Genomic DNA, 14,440 nt, shown 5'->3' with positions numbered 1-14,440 from the left:
ATATTTCCCCAGCAGTATACACATATATATTTTTTCTGAACCATTTGAGAGTAGGTTGCATATATCACGCCCATTTTCTCTTTAATTTCCATTGTGTATTTCCTAAGGATATTTTCTTACATAACCACAGTACAGTTATGAAATTTGGGAAATTTAATATGATATAATAATTTGATCCAATCTACAGTCCATGCTCCAATTTTGTCAGTTGTCGCAATAATGTCCTTTATAGCATTTTTTACTCCAGCATAGGGTCCAGTCCAGGATCGTATATTGCACTGAAGGACCATGTCTCTTTAGTCTTCTTTCTCTGGAACAGTGTTTCAGCTTTCTTTGTCATTTATTGCCATTTTCCTTTTTTTTTTTTAGAAAAATTATTATTTTTATTAGTTTCAGGTGTGCAAAGCAACATAATATTTAGACCTTTACACCCCTCACAAAGATATAACCTCCCTTCCCCAAGCTACTGCCCCTCTGACATCTTGTATCACTGTTACAGTACCATTCGCTGTCTTCCTTATGCTGTACTGTACACCCGTGACAACATCTATGAAAAAAATATATATGTATATATACATACATACATATATATTTACCTATGGATGACATACAACCCTATTCTACTTCAGCATCAGGTGTATAGCGTATTGGTCAGGCATCTACACAGTCTATGACGTGATCCCCCTGATAAGTCCAGTGCCCATCTGGCACCTTACATGATCTTTACAACCTTGTTGATTATATTCCTCATACTGTATTTCATATCCCCGTGACTATAATGTGTCTACTGATTTGCTCTTTCTAATTTTTCCAACTTCTTCCCATCCCCTCCTCCCTGCCATCTAGCAACCAACAGTTTTTTTTCCTGTATCTCTGGGTCTATTTCTGTTTTGTTTGCTCATTTATTCTTCTCTTTACTTCCCACTTTTAAGTGAGATCATATGGGATTTGTCTTTCTCAGTCTGAGTTATTTCACTTAGCATAATTTTTTCAAGGTCCATTCAAGTGTTGCAAATGGTAATATTTCATTATTTTTTAATACTCCATTGTATAAATGTACCACAGTTTGTTTATCCAGTCCTTTGATGGGCATTTCGGTTGTTTCCGAGTCTTGGCTAATGTAAACAGTGCTGCAATAAACATAGGGGTGCATATATTTTTTCAAATTAGTGTTTTGGATTTCTTTGTATAGATACCCGGGAGTGTAATTGCTGATCATAAAGTAGTTCCATTTTCAATTTTTTGAGGTCCTTCCATACTGTTTTCCACAGTGGCTGCACCAATCCGCAATCCCATCAACAATGTACGAAGGTTCTCTTTTCTCCACAGCCTTGCCAACACTTGTTTGTTGTTTTATTGATGACAGCCATTCTGATAGGTATGAGGTGGTTTCTCATTGTGGTTTTTATTTGCATTTCTCTAACCATTAGTGATGTTGAGCATGTTTTCTTGTGTCCGTCTGTTGGCCATCTGCATGTCCACTTTAGAGAAATATCTCTTCATATCCTCTCCCATTTTTTAATAGGTTTTTTTTTGGTGTTGAGTTGAGGGTTGTTGTTTTTTTTTTAATAAATGTTTGATATTAACCCCTTATCAGATGTATCATTGGCAAATATCTTCTACTCAGTAGGATGCCTTTTTGTTTTATTGATGGTTTCCTTTACTGTTAAAAAACTTTAGTTTAATATAATCCCACATGGTCTCTTTTCTTTCTCCTCACTGTGATGGAATGCAGCAAGCAATGAGCCATCCAGGACCTCTTCCTCCCGCTTATTCTCCTCACATTGCTCTGGAGTTCCCGCTCCTCTACGTGCAGAGGTCCTGAGTTCTCAGATACAGCAGTTTCCAGGAGCTAGCAGTGCCCCAGCCAGTAATTCTCCTCACTGACTCCCCAATCCTGTGGGGGCTTCTATTGCCATTTTTTAAGAACATAGGCCAGGGCCGGCGTGTTGGCTCAGGCGTTGGAGCTCCATGCTCCTAACGCCAAAGGCTGCCGGTTCGATTCCCACATGGGCCAGTGGGCTCTCAACCACAAGGTTGCCTGTTGGACTCCTTGACTCCCTCAAGGGATGGTGGGTTCCGCCCCCTGCAATTAAGATTGAACACTGTACCTTGAGCTGAGCTGCCACTGAGCTCCTGGATGGCTCAGTTGGTTGGAGCGCATCCTCTCAACCACAGTGTTGCCAGATGGACTCTCGCAAGGGATGGTGGGCTGTGCCCCTTGCAACTAACAATGGCAACTGGACCTGGAGCTGAGCTGCACCCTCCACAACTAAGACTGAAAGGACAACAACTTGAAGCTGAACAGCACCCTCCACAACTAAGATTGAAAGGACAATAACCTGACTTGGAAAAAGTCCTGGAAGAACACACTCTTCCCCAATAAAATCCTGTTCCCCTTCCCCAATAAAATCTTAAAAAAATAAAAAAAGAATATAGGCCAGTTATTTAATAGAATGTCCTTCAATTTGAATTTATGTGAGCTTTCCACATGATTGATGCAGGTTTCTGCAGAGCAAATCTTGTTTCCCTCATACTCCCAATTACGTCCTCACCCCCTGGGATTATTTTGAAGCAAATCTCAGATATAGTATCATTTCATCCATAAGTACTTCATTAAGTTTATTACAGTCGAATTTATCAATCTTTTAAGAAATATTTAACACTATTGGGTCTTCTAAAGAAATCCTTCCCTATAAATTCTATAATTTTTCTTAAAAATTAAAGTTTTCCTTTTTACTTTTAATTATAGGAAATTACTTTTAATTATAAGAAAAAAAGCAACACAGGAAGAAAGAAAGAAGACTCTAGGTCCACATCTTCTTGTAAAGTAACAACCAGGCGCTTTATAGGAAAGGAAAGTACCTACAAATAAATGACATGACTCAGGCTTGATATTGCGTGACTAAGTGGAAACAGACAGAATGTAGGTGTGATTCAGAGAAGTTAGACTCTGAAAATGGAGAAGTTTGGGGGATCCCAGCACCACTTATTTTGCTTCTATTTTCCTTTTAATGTGTGCACAAGAATATAGGTCTAAATATATAGGTCTAATCTATGACAAGAAAATAGGTCTAAATAAGTCTAAAAGACAGCTCTTTCAATTTAAAATAAAAAGTGTAAGTGATAAGCAAACATTGCTGTAGTTTAATAGGCAGCATATGAAACAGTGGGGCCCGTTAGAATTGAGTGAGTTTAGAGTCAGTGAACTCTGTGGAGTGTTTATTATGGGAGAGGGTTCAGGAGTGTAAGAATACACAATTCACTGTAGAAACTTCTCTGTGTACAAAGATTGTTGAGGATGAAATGTTGCATAAAGGACAAGCTAGTGTACTTACAGGGTCCAGAGGTTTGGATCTTGCCCAGGTCATCACCGTGGAAACTAAAATAAACACCTTCCGCTTTTCAAAATGGCTGATTTCTTCATTCAGTGCTGTAGGGCCAAAAAGCGAATGGTTATTTGGATCCATGTAGAACGTGTTTTCAAAATCATGTGTGCTGTTAGCGGGACTTGAAGTTACTCCTTTTTCCTGGGACCACTTAACACCAGTGATGTCCCCCTGACGCTTCACTGTCCAGTCCCCATCATTGCTCTGGGCATTCTCCTTCCAGCTGCCTGACCCCGTCAGAGCCCAGCCGAAAACTTGAGCCCCCTTCCTGTTTCCTAGCCTGCTTTCACTTTTTGGGAGGGCCAGTGATACTAGTACTAATCCAGCAGACATGGGTCAGCATGATTCATGAGCTTGGTTGATTTCTCACCATTATGAGATAGGTGCTACTGTGATCTCTGTTTTACCAATAAGGGAACTGAGGCACAGTTTGTCCAGAATTGTGGAAGGAAGTGGTGGGGCAGAGAGTGCAGTCCAGGCAGCCTGGTTGCAAGGCCTGTGTTCTCCCCACAATGCTATAGGCCCAGCTGCACAGAGAGTGGAGCAGGAGGCCCCATCAAGGTTGGAGGTGGGGGCTCCACATCTGAAGCTAAGGCCCTCTGAGGATCTCTCATAAAGCAGTTCTATGTAGCCTAAGCTATTGTGGAAGAAAGTACAGTGTTTCCCCGAAAATAAGACTTAGGCAGACCAGCAGCTCTAATGCGTCTTTTGGAGCAACAATTAATAGAAGACCTGGTATTATATTATATTATATTATATTATATTATATTATATTATATTAATTATATTATATTATATTATATTATTATATTATATTACATATTAAAGACACGGTCCTATATTATATTAAGACCAGGTCTTATATAATTTTTGCTCCAAAAGGTCTTATTTTCTGGGAAACACGGTGATTTGGGGTATGCCCACCCTTCCCACTCCTCTAGCTGGGGGCGCTGTGTGGAGGACCTTAGGAAGGCAGGAAACCTCCATTATAAACAAGGATTATAAACAATGTGTAGGGATCAGAGTTTAGAACAGTGGTGGATGGAAGGGCGAGTATTTGATTTCCAAACGGTTTGTCACTTTCCAGGAGGGCTCTCCATACATTGAATCTCCCTGAATACTTTTGGCATCTGATTCCACTAAAATGTTTTTCATGATGTATAATTTTCCAGAAAAAAAGTCTAAAGTGAGGTCTAATTAAATTATCAAGGGATCTAAGTGACATAGTTGTCACAGACATTTTTAGTCTCATGAGCTGATTCCTTAAATAACAAGCAAAACAATAAAATGCTGATATTCTGAATTTAATAAACATATGTATTCCAGCCGGAAAATGAGAAAGTATTATTGAATTAAGTCTAAGAGTATTGTGTCTACACACAGATCCCAATGTGTTAATTTTAGTTTCTATTTTTATTCTATTAACAAAAATTGCCTCTTCAATTTAATTTTGCTCTTTTGCCCTTTCTGCTCCATGGTGTTTCAGATTGGCCTATTTTGTGAATGTTGGCACATTTAGAGGCCCTTTATCTGGGTTATCCTTTTCTATTTGTGATCATTTTAACGGGTCTAAAATGACCTGCTTGTTCACTTGTGAACAAGAGCATTTAATCCATATACACAAATAGAAAAGGTTTTCTCTCATTTCTAATACTTTCTTCCTTTCTACTCTGTTATTTTGCCTTCTTGATAGGATCTGTGAAAGGCAACAGGAGAATTCTTTTATATTACAACATTTAAAAATAATGCAATAAATTATTATTAAGAAGTAATACATATCCATTGTAAAACCAAACCAAAACAAAACATCGAAATCTAATAATGTGTATCATGGGGTGACTGGTTAGTTCAGTTGGTTAGAGCGTGGTGCTAACAACACCAGGGTTGCCGGTTCGATCCCCACATGGGCCACTGTGAGCTGCGCCCGCCTTAAAAATAAAAAAGAATGTGCATCAGGTAAAATGACAAAGCTGCCACTCCTGTTCTGCATAGCGCCACCAACCCCAGGCCCCCCACATGACCCTGAAGACAGAGTAAGGGCCTGTGATTACACTTTCTTGCAGACATACTCTGTAGCTCAAAAATGAGGTAATACAGTTAAATCTTTCCACCAAATAGAGAAGTGATATTTTCTTAATTATATAAAGCTCTTTCTTTATCAGAACAAAGAAGGAAGCAGTAAAACATACCCTACAGCTTACCTTCAAAGCTCATGAAAGGTAATGCAGTATCAAACTTTGAGAATCGATTACATTCCCCTGAGGGGCACCAGGGCGGGGGAGGGGGGGTCCTATGAGAGGCTGAAGCTCAGCTATCATGGCGGGAAGTCAACGGTTAATGTCTAAAATTCACAATCATAGAACATCAGGTGCAGGCGTTTTTACGTGTTAAAAGGAACAAGGGGGTGGAATGAGGTTCCTTTTGGGGAGTAGGAGTGGGATGCAAAGGAAATGCAGGGAATTGTTGCTTTTGCTTCTAAGCCCTACTGTGCTTTTCAATGTTCAAAACATGTCCAATTTTTATATCAGAAAAAGTATTAAAAATTTAAAGAAACTTGCAAGCAGGCATTACATAGAAAAATCAATTTCCAAAACCTGGCACAAAATAAGAACTCAGTAAACATTCGCTCTGATTATTATTTTAGGAGGTGTAGTTATTTTAGAAGGTGCAATTACACATCATTGGGAAATACTTGCACAGGGAAAAAGGCACAAAGCAGGCTTTCAAACAAGCTCTGTTCCAAAAGATGACACAGTGTTCATGTTTCTGATTTGCAGCTTATTGAATGAAATTTAGGCCCAAAGTCAGAAGTGAGAAATCAACCATTCTAAGTTCCTAAAGTGTCCCCCACACCCGCCAACAGTGCGGTTTCCATCACAATTTCCTCAAATATGGTACATCCTTCCCCTGAATATGGTACATCATTCCCGAGGCTCCGTTCCATTTCTTTGGATAGCAGCCCAAACATGGCATTGCTGGTGCTGTGATTCAGGGGTTGACTAAGTACTGCCTGACTTTTAAACAAAGCTTTATTGGAACCAGGCCAACCCTCCACACATGGTCTATGGCTACGTTCTCACTACAGTGGCAGAGTACTTGGCTCAAAGAGCCCCAGATATTTACAATCTGGCCTTTTACAGAAAAAGTTCGCTGACCCTCATCTAGTCTTCCTGAAACAACAACATTGAAGTGTAAAAAATATTGGGGGGTAAGGTGCTCTGTGTCTTTTTGGCTGTCCCCCTAGTCCAGAAAAATGATTCAAATAATCTCATTTGCTTTCTCCTTGGCTCCCAACTTAATGAGTCACAAAGACGAATCACAATGCACCAAATTGCTAAACATCACTTTGTTCTCTGAAACCTGAGATCCTTAGAGTCTAATACATGACATTTTTCAAAGCATTTTAAAACTGTTAAGTATTCCTGTGAGCCTTCCCTGACCCTGGCACTCGGGGAACATTTGTTGAATTGAATCACATCCGTCTGGTTAGAAACAGTTCCTCTCCTCTTAAAGTCACACCCCTCCTGTGGTGCCCTGCTTGTGACCATTCCGTTCCCTACTCTGCATGAAAGTTGCCAGGGTGTCCCTTAGCTTTCTGCGGGCCTCCGAGCGCCTGGAGAGTATGATCTTTTTCTTATTTGTCTTTGTACCTTCTTCCCAATACATGCAACCCCACCTCCTTAAGTAGTGTCTGCAGAAGGAGTAAAGGTCGGATTTTGGAAGTTAATGTTTCATTTCTTTAAATGATTAAAAATGTTCTACGCCTTAGAAGCACCTATTGTTAAATTAATTAAACAAGGAGGCCATTAGACTCAGGTGGTTCTAACACCTTCACAGCCTACATCAACAAACCAAAACTTAAGCCTGTAAATGTCTCAAGGTTAAGAAATCAAAACCTGGGGTGGCTGGATGGCTCAGTTGGTTAGAGCACGAGCTCTCAACAATAGGGTTGCCAGTTCAATTCCCGCCCTCTACAACTAGATTGAAGGAGAATGACTTGGAGCTGATGGCCCCTGGAGAAACACACTGTTCTCCAATATTCCCCCAAAATAAAATAAAGAAATCAAAACCTAAGGACGACCAATCACAAATAGCCAACTAGACTTCCAGATAAGGTAAACGCTTAAGCAAATGCTTAAGCTATATCCAATCAAATAATTGTTTTGCTTTGCTTCTGGCTTTTCTCTACAAAAGCCTTTCCCCTAGCTTCTGTTGATGGAGCACTCTTAAACACTTCCAGTTTGGGGCTGCCCAATTTGAATTGATTTTTGCTCAAATAAACTCTTAAAATTTTTAATATGCCTCAGTTTACCCTTTAACACTACTCACAGACATATTCATTGGCCTGATTTCATGTTTTAGGTAAATCTTAGTTCACTTTTTTTCCACGGTCCTAATTTGCCCAGTGTTCATTAGATGACTCCCAGGTAAAGTCAATTACACAAAAATGATGTCCCCGGAGATAAAAGGGTGCATCTTGCTGACCAGAGACTGCCCAGATGGCTTCCTCCACTTGCTGTGGATTCTCAGAGATGTTATAAATGATAACATCACACTCCAGCAGGCGCATGAGAAGGTCTTCTCGAGGGATAGTCTGGAAAAGAGAATTGACAGTCATTTGTTCAAGAAGCTAACAAAGTAAGCTTAATATTTAGACGGAATGACAACTTCCAAATTAGATATGCCACACTGAAGAGTCCCACAGAAAAAATTTGCAGGAGAATATCTACTTAAAATGAAATTTTGGCTCTCTTCTGTGTGTAGTTTTCAAATAACAAAGAAGTTTATGAACATCACTTGGAACAGATGATTAAAAAATTGCATAATGATCTTAGGTGCTATTTCTGCAAGCTGTTTACACCGCAATTCAGAAGGGAAGAATTAGAACACTCTGGAAGCAAATGTAGGAGGCACTTAAAACTAACTCACCCTCTATGCAAGATTATTTGAGCAATTACATATCATGAATCACTCAGAAATGCCAAGGGGTGATTTATGTGGATTGTTTCAGAATCCTCAAGATGGAATTAATCTGTTCTGTTTCTAGATGTAAGGTACGTTATTACAGTTGACAGTTGGGACTATTTTAAAAATGCAGAAACTTTTAATGGTTAAAAATACAAAGTTCTCACATTAGATAAAAGTAACTGTGGTGATCATTGTGTTTTTACTAGTTACTCCTTGGTGTGTGGATACTAGCACAGTTCCCGATGGTGCAATACTGTGGGTGGGTATTAAGATAACCATACAAGGACCCTGCATTTCCAAACCAGTGTTTGCATTTATCCTGAGGGTCAGAGTACAAAGGGCACAGTGGATTTGTAGAGGAGAACAAAAAAATTTAATTTGGGGTATACTGATTTAGAAACGTCTGCAGCACATCTGGGGGAGTGGGCTACAAGGCAGTTGGATTTGTGGGTCAGCACAGCTGGAGACAGATTTGAAAGGCATTGACTTGTATGGGGGAGCTGAAGCCACAGGCCTGGGAGACGTGAAAGAACAACACCTAGTATGAGGAAGGAGGGAGCTCTGGGGACAATTGCTTTTCAAGGGTGGAAAGAGGAAAAGGCGCCAGTGTAAACCCAAGAAGGAGCATTTGGATGGGTAAGGGGAGCCAGGGTGTCATGGCTGCAGCAGGAGAAAGGAGAGCTTCTCCTGGGAAGCCTGCAACGATAGGCCCTTGGGATTCCGGGGCTCACAGTGACACTGGCCAGGGCATTTGCTGTGAAGTGGTGGGGACACAGCCTGCCGGCACTGGACAGACCAGGGACTGGGTAGTGCAGGCGTGAGCTCTGCCAATGAGGCTGGGCCTTCCCTGAAGTTCCATGGTGGCAGGGGCCAGGGGCAGAGAAAGAGGCTGGTAGCCATCAGGCCCACTTAAGTGTTTTGTTTTGTTTTGTTTTGTTTTGTTTGTTTTGTTTTGTTTGTTTTGTTTTGTTTTGTTTTGTTTTGAGTGGAAAAGTTTTGAGCATATGTACAGATGGAAAGAAAGAAGCCAGCGGTGAGTGAAAATGCAGAAGCATGTGAAAGGGGGAAGTGGTGAAGACGGCTCCCAAAGGTGGCGGGAGGGGACTCATGCATTCATTTCTCAAATATTCATTGAGGGCCACTTTCTGCCAGTCACTGTGCTAGGTGCTGAAGATGCATGGATAAACAGGAGACTAAGTGAGGCACAGTCTGTATCCTCAAGGAGCTGATATAGTCAGTGAGACCCACAATAGACCGATAATAACAATGGAGTGTGAGAAGCATTATGATCTACGCAGGTAAAGTGTGCTATGGTTGTATAAGAAAAGAGCTTAGAATCCTAAATGGGAGTGGGGAAGACGTGGGAACCATGGAGGGCTTCCTGGAGGAGACGATATCCTGAGTTAAGTCTTAAAGGACGAATAGGGCTGGATGGGGAAGGAAAGAGGAAAGGCTGTTCCAAGATACAGCATGTGCAAAGCTGTATAGGGTCTGGAGAGCATCAGGCAGGTTGATGGGAGGAGTTAGCCTGGGAGGGATACTGCTCTTGGGTGTTTTTAAATGTCTCAGGATGAGGACTGTAGAGAATTTGCCATGTGGAGGCAGCCCTGTTTCTCAACAAGATAGCACTAAAACAGTATAGCATTCCTGAGTGGCTTATTGCTAAAGGAGATTTCTCTTCCACGGTTATGTAGTGCCCATCATGGCCACGGGTTGTGTTGGGGTCATGCAGGGCAGAATACATGTTATATGTAGAGGGGAGACTATATGGAGAATTTTAAATGTATAGAATTCAGTATATAGAGAGAATTTTATGAGCCTGAAAATCCAAATGAGATTCATACTTTTCAAAAATATCTAATTTCAATTCTTTGCTTCAGGCAAACCTTTCAAGTGGACACAGTGGTTGTTAATTTCCTTTACAGGACAAAGACCTGCCCTCATCTTGTCCCTCACCTTACCCCAGAAGAGAGGGAATGAGAAGCAAAGAGTAACAATACATTATAAGGGTGTCGGAGCGGAAGGTGACACTTGGTCTACTCTCAGTAGAAGCCACTGAGACTTACACAGTATGTTTCCATGGCAAAGTCAGGCGCAGGTTTTTCGAGTGTGGAGAGCGTGCCTACAATCTGGAACGTGCCTTCCTTCATTTTGGGTGAGGAGGCGTCTGCCATAGCTGACTTACTGTCATCTTCCTCTTCCTCTTCTTCTGTAATCTCTTCAAGTGAAGCCCCGACTACACAGTTAGATAGAAACTGCAAGACAACAGCAATTTCTTAAAAACTAAGAACAACTTAGAGTAAGGGCAGTCAGTGAATGATGATTTTAGAAGCTCACCTTTAACGAGGCCTTGCTAGAGGTGCCATACACGAAAATAAAAGACATTCTTTAGAATTAGCATCACCAGGTATTGCTAAAGCAGGGGTGTCCAAACTTTTTTCAACATTTTTTTACCAAGGGCCCTATGCGGTAAAATACACAAACAGACGGGCCACTCACTCGAGGTGAAGTACATATTGCCTCACCTGGTTTATTTAAGTAAATTAAATATATTTCTGGAATTTGCTGCGGGCCAATTAACAATGGATTGTGGGCCTCAGTTGGCCCGCGGGCCGCAGTTTGGACACCCCTCCGCTAAAGAATTACTTCGCTTATTTGCACCTATAGAAATTCCTTTGTTAACTTAACACCCATAGACATTCCAGCCTTCTCTTCATGTAATTATTCCCCTTTCCTTTCTCCTAAAAACCTTTTGCCTTTGCTGCTTAATCAGAATACTATTTGGGTTTCTGCCGGAATCAGTGCTTCCTGAATAGCTATTCTCTTTGCATCTCAAATAAATGCTTTTTGCCTCTCACCTCAGCCTTTTATTTTTAGGTTAACAACACAGACAACAACAATTACTTGACACTTGAGGAAGAGGGGTCCTGGTTAGTTAAGGAATAACTAGAAAGTTCTGTTATTGATAACCTTCTGAAAAATATTTCTACAAACTAAAAGTTTTATTCTAAATATATGTTGTTAAAAAATAATCAGGGCTCAAAAGGGGGTTAAATAAAAAGTTATATTCTTTTTCCTCTCTCCTAATGTCAATCATGTCACCTCCCCTTTTCACTACTCGAGGGGCTTTTATTGGCATTAGAATATAAGCCAAACTCCTGACCCACAGGGCATGATCTGGGCCTCTGAGCTTGAGTCTCCTTCGTTAATTTATTCAACAGATACCGGTGGAGTTCTGACGTGTGAGGTGCTGTTTAGTTGCTGAGCAGGGCCATGTTTTCCTTTGTGGGGTCTTTTCTCCATAAAAAGGCATTAAAGTGATACTTTACAACTGTATTGATATAAAGACAAACATATTCTTTGACCCTCAAATTTCCTTTACTTCCTTCTGATTTTCAAAGAAACAAAAACGTTTTGGAAGTCCCCAAAGTCTCGTGGGCCCTGTGCCTGCTGTGCCAATGAAGGTGGCCCTGGGGCCCTGGGTCACTGCATTCATTCCACTGTCCTCTGAACACACCAACCTGACTCCCACCTTTGTCCGTGCTCTGCCCCCTGAGAACGAGTTCCTCACCCTGTGTAGTCAGATTAAATGCCCCCCTTCCAGACAGCTCTTGCGTGCAACTCTATTCAAAGGAGCTGTCTGTCCTCTTCCCCTGGTCAACATGTTATGTCCTCCTTCCTGCAGAGTACTTATCCCACATTCAAATAGCTTGTTTATTCTGAAAAGTATTTATTGTCCGGCTTGTTCCAGGAGAGGGAGGGTTCTTGAGGACAGCAACATGTTTTGGTCTCATTTACCGTGTAGTTCTCTGCGCCCACCATTTTGTAGGTGCTCATGAAGGAATGCCATCCTCCAGGGAGATACAGTTAAGTTTCTTGTGTATCCTTTGAGATGTTTTCTGTGTATAGGAGATCTATCTATCATCTATCACCTATCTCCTCTCTCTCTCATCTATCACCTATCACTTATCTAGCTATCATCTATGTATCATCTATCTTCTATCTTCTATCTATCTTCCCTATATCTATCTTTTTGAGACACAAATAAGTTCATACTACACCTGTCTTTTTAATGCTTTCTTTCTTTAAAAAATTTTTTTGTTGTGATATTGTTTGTCTTTATCCCTTCTTTCCTCCCTTCTTTGATAGTTTGTTTTTAGTGCCTTCTAGTAAATATATATCATATAGAATACATATCATATCACATGTATTACCATGATTACATACTGTATAAAATATGCTATTTTACATATAAGTTATGTAGCTAAATTGACATTGTTTTGACTGATCACATTTAGATGATATATTGGGTTGAACAGTGCCGCCACCCCACCCTCCAGCACCCCAAGTTCTTGTCCACTAGGAACGTGTGAATCTGACCCTATTTGGAAATAGGGTCTTTGCAGATGTCATCAGGTTAAACAAAGTTATACTGGATTAAGGTGGGCTCTATCCAATGACTGGTGTCCTTATAAGAAGAGGAGAATTTGGGCATAGACACACTCAGGGGAGACACCAGGTGAAGACAGAAGCAGACTGGAGGGAGCAGTCTCGAAGCCTAGGGATGGCAGGGATTGCTGGCAGCCACCGGACGCTCACACAGAAGCATGGAACAGATCCTTCCCTAGAGCCCTGGTAGGAACCAACCCTACCGACACCTTGATGTTGGACTTTTTGCCTCCAGAACTGGGAAAGAATAAATTCCATTGTTTTAAGCCACCCAGTTGTGGTAATTTGTTACAACAGCCCTCGAAAATCAAGAAGTCCTCTTCAGGGAAATGATAAAATCACGGCTTTCTTCTTAGGACCACGGAGCATTTGAAGGTAAAGGGCCCCAGGGTCCTCATTTTGCACATCGTCATTTCCCAGTGCTTACAGATGGAGTAGGGGGAGGAGCTTAGTGGGCCTCAGCGCCCGAAACAGTGCCTGGTACACAACAGGTGCTCAAACCGTGTGTCGAAAGGACGGCTGAACGAAAACTGCTCTGTGGGTGATACAACCACCGCACTTATTTTCTTATCAGTTGCCTGCTTCAGATGAAGTGGCGGAGTGTGAAAAGTACCGTTAGGAGGCCAGAGACCTGGGCTCTGTTTCCAGGCCCTGCCCTCAGCTCGCTGTGACCCTGGGCAGGTCCCTTTCCTCCTCTGAGCCTCAGTTTCCCCTCAGTAACAGGGGAGGACCGGAGGCTGGACCTGTGATCTTTAAACACCTGGGCTTCCACGTGATGTGCTTGACTAGCCTGGATGCAGACTGGGGTCCTGGGAGCACTGGCCATGCCCAGGACGGGGGACCCTGTCTTAGGAGAGGCCCTGATAGAGCCCCATGGGTCAGGACTTTGCTGGGTTTGGGGACCTGGGGCGGGGGACTGGGAGGTGGGGGCCAGGGTTCTGCTCCGACCGTAAACACTCACCTTCCCGATGTTTCTGCTGCTGTACGAGTCCAGCAGGTTTATAAACACCCTCTGGATCCGGATAACTTTCTCCGTCGGGGCAGTGATTTCCTCTTCTTCAGCCATGGTGGGAGCCGCGCTGGTTGCTAAGGAGAAAGCGTCTCTTTGGTTGTCAAGGAGGCAGGGCCGCTTGGCCTGGGGACAGCGGGGCCCTGGCGGCTCTCGGGGGGATGGGGGGAGGGCCTAGGGCGCTGGGCGGGGTGTTCCTGGGGCGAGGGCGGGGCCACTAGGTCCCGCGCTTTGTGGGCTCCACCGGGCCTTGGTCGCCAGGCTGGCGGTAACCCCAAGCGAGTGCTCTCCTCCTCCGCGCCCTGTGAACACGCTGTGTGCCCTCGGGCAGGGCGCGGCCTCGGTTCCCTTTCTTCTCTTTCATTCGGAAACTCTGCAAACAAGTCCCAGTGTCCACCTGACAGGGAGGACTAAAATTATTGACGAATCTGAGGAAAAGGTAAATAACCCCACAGCCTAAGCCTCCCCTGAAAGGTTGGAGGAACATTCCTCTGTGGGATGGTCTGACCCGGGGGACGTACATAATCCTCTACTGTAAAGATGTTGCTTTGGAGTTTGGGGTCCTGGACATCCGAATGACAGCAGCGTGTGGTCCTCACTGTGCAGCCAGTTGCTGCTTGGTCCA

At 42.5% G+C, this 14,440-nt stretch overlaps 1 protein-coding gene across 2 annotated transcripts in view; it reads right to left on the bottom strand.

Annotated features, from left to right (window-relative positions):
- AK7 (adenylate kinase 7) overlaps positions 1 to 13,968 on the bottom strand; it is a 56,888-nt gene extending 42,920 nt beyond the window's left edge. For both annotated transcript variants that reach the window (XM_019746384.3, XM_074326968.2), the window contains exons 1-4: positions 13,768 to 13,968; positions 10,424 to 10,612; positions 7,875 to 7,983; positions 3,339 to 3,433 (exon numbers count right to left, since the gene is read on the bottom strand). In XM_019746384.3, coding sequence (XP_019601943.2) covers positions 3,339 to 3,433; positions 7,875 to 7,983; positions 10,424 to 10,612; positions 13,768 to 13,872 — 498 coding nt within the window. In that variant the 5' untranslated portion in view covers positions 13,873 to 13,968. The remainder of the gene's footprint in view (positions 1 to 3,338; positions 3,434 to 7,874; positions 7,984 to 10,423; positions 10,613 to 13,767) is intronic.
- Positions 13,969 to 14,440: the final 472 nt, after the last annotated feature.

This window comes from Rhinolophus sinicus, chromosome 3, assembly GCF_057876585.1.
Source record: "Rhinolophus sinicus isolate RSI-liver-muscle chromosome 3, RSI-T2T, whole genome shotgun sequence".
In the NCBI taxonomy this organism is placed as follows: Eukaryota; Metazoa; Chordata; class Mammalia; order Chiroptera; family Rhinolophidae; genus Rhinolophus; species Rhinolophus sinicus.
Note: the sequence above shows the minus strand (reverse complement) of the source record. Positions and strands in the feature narration are given on the sequence as shown.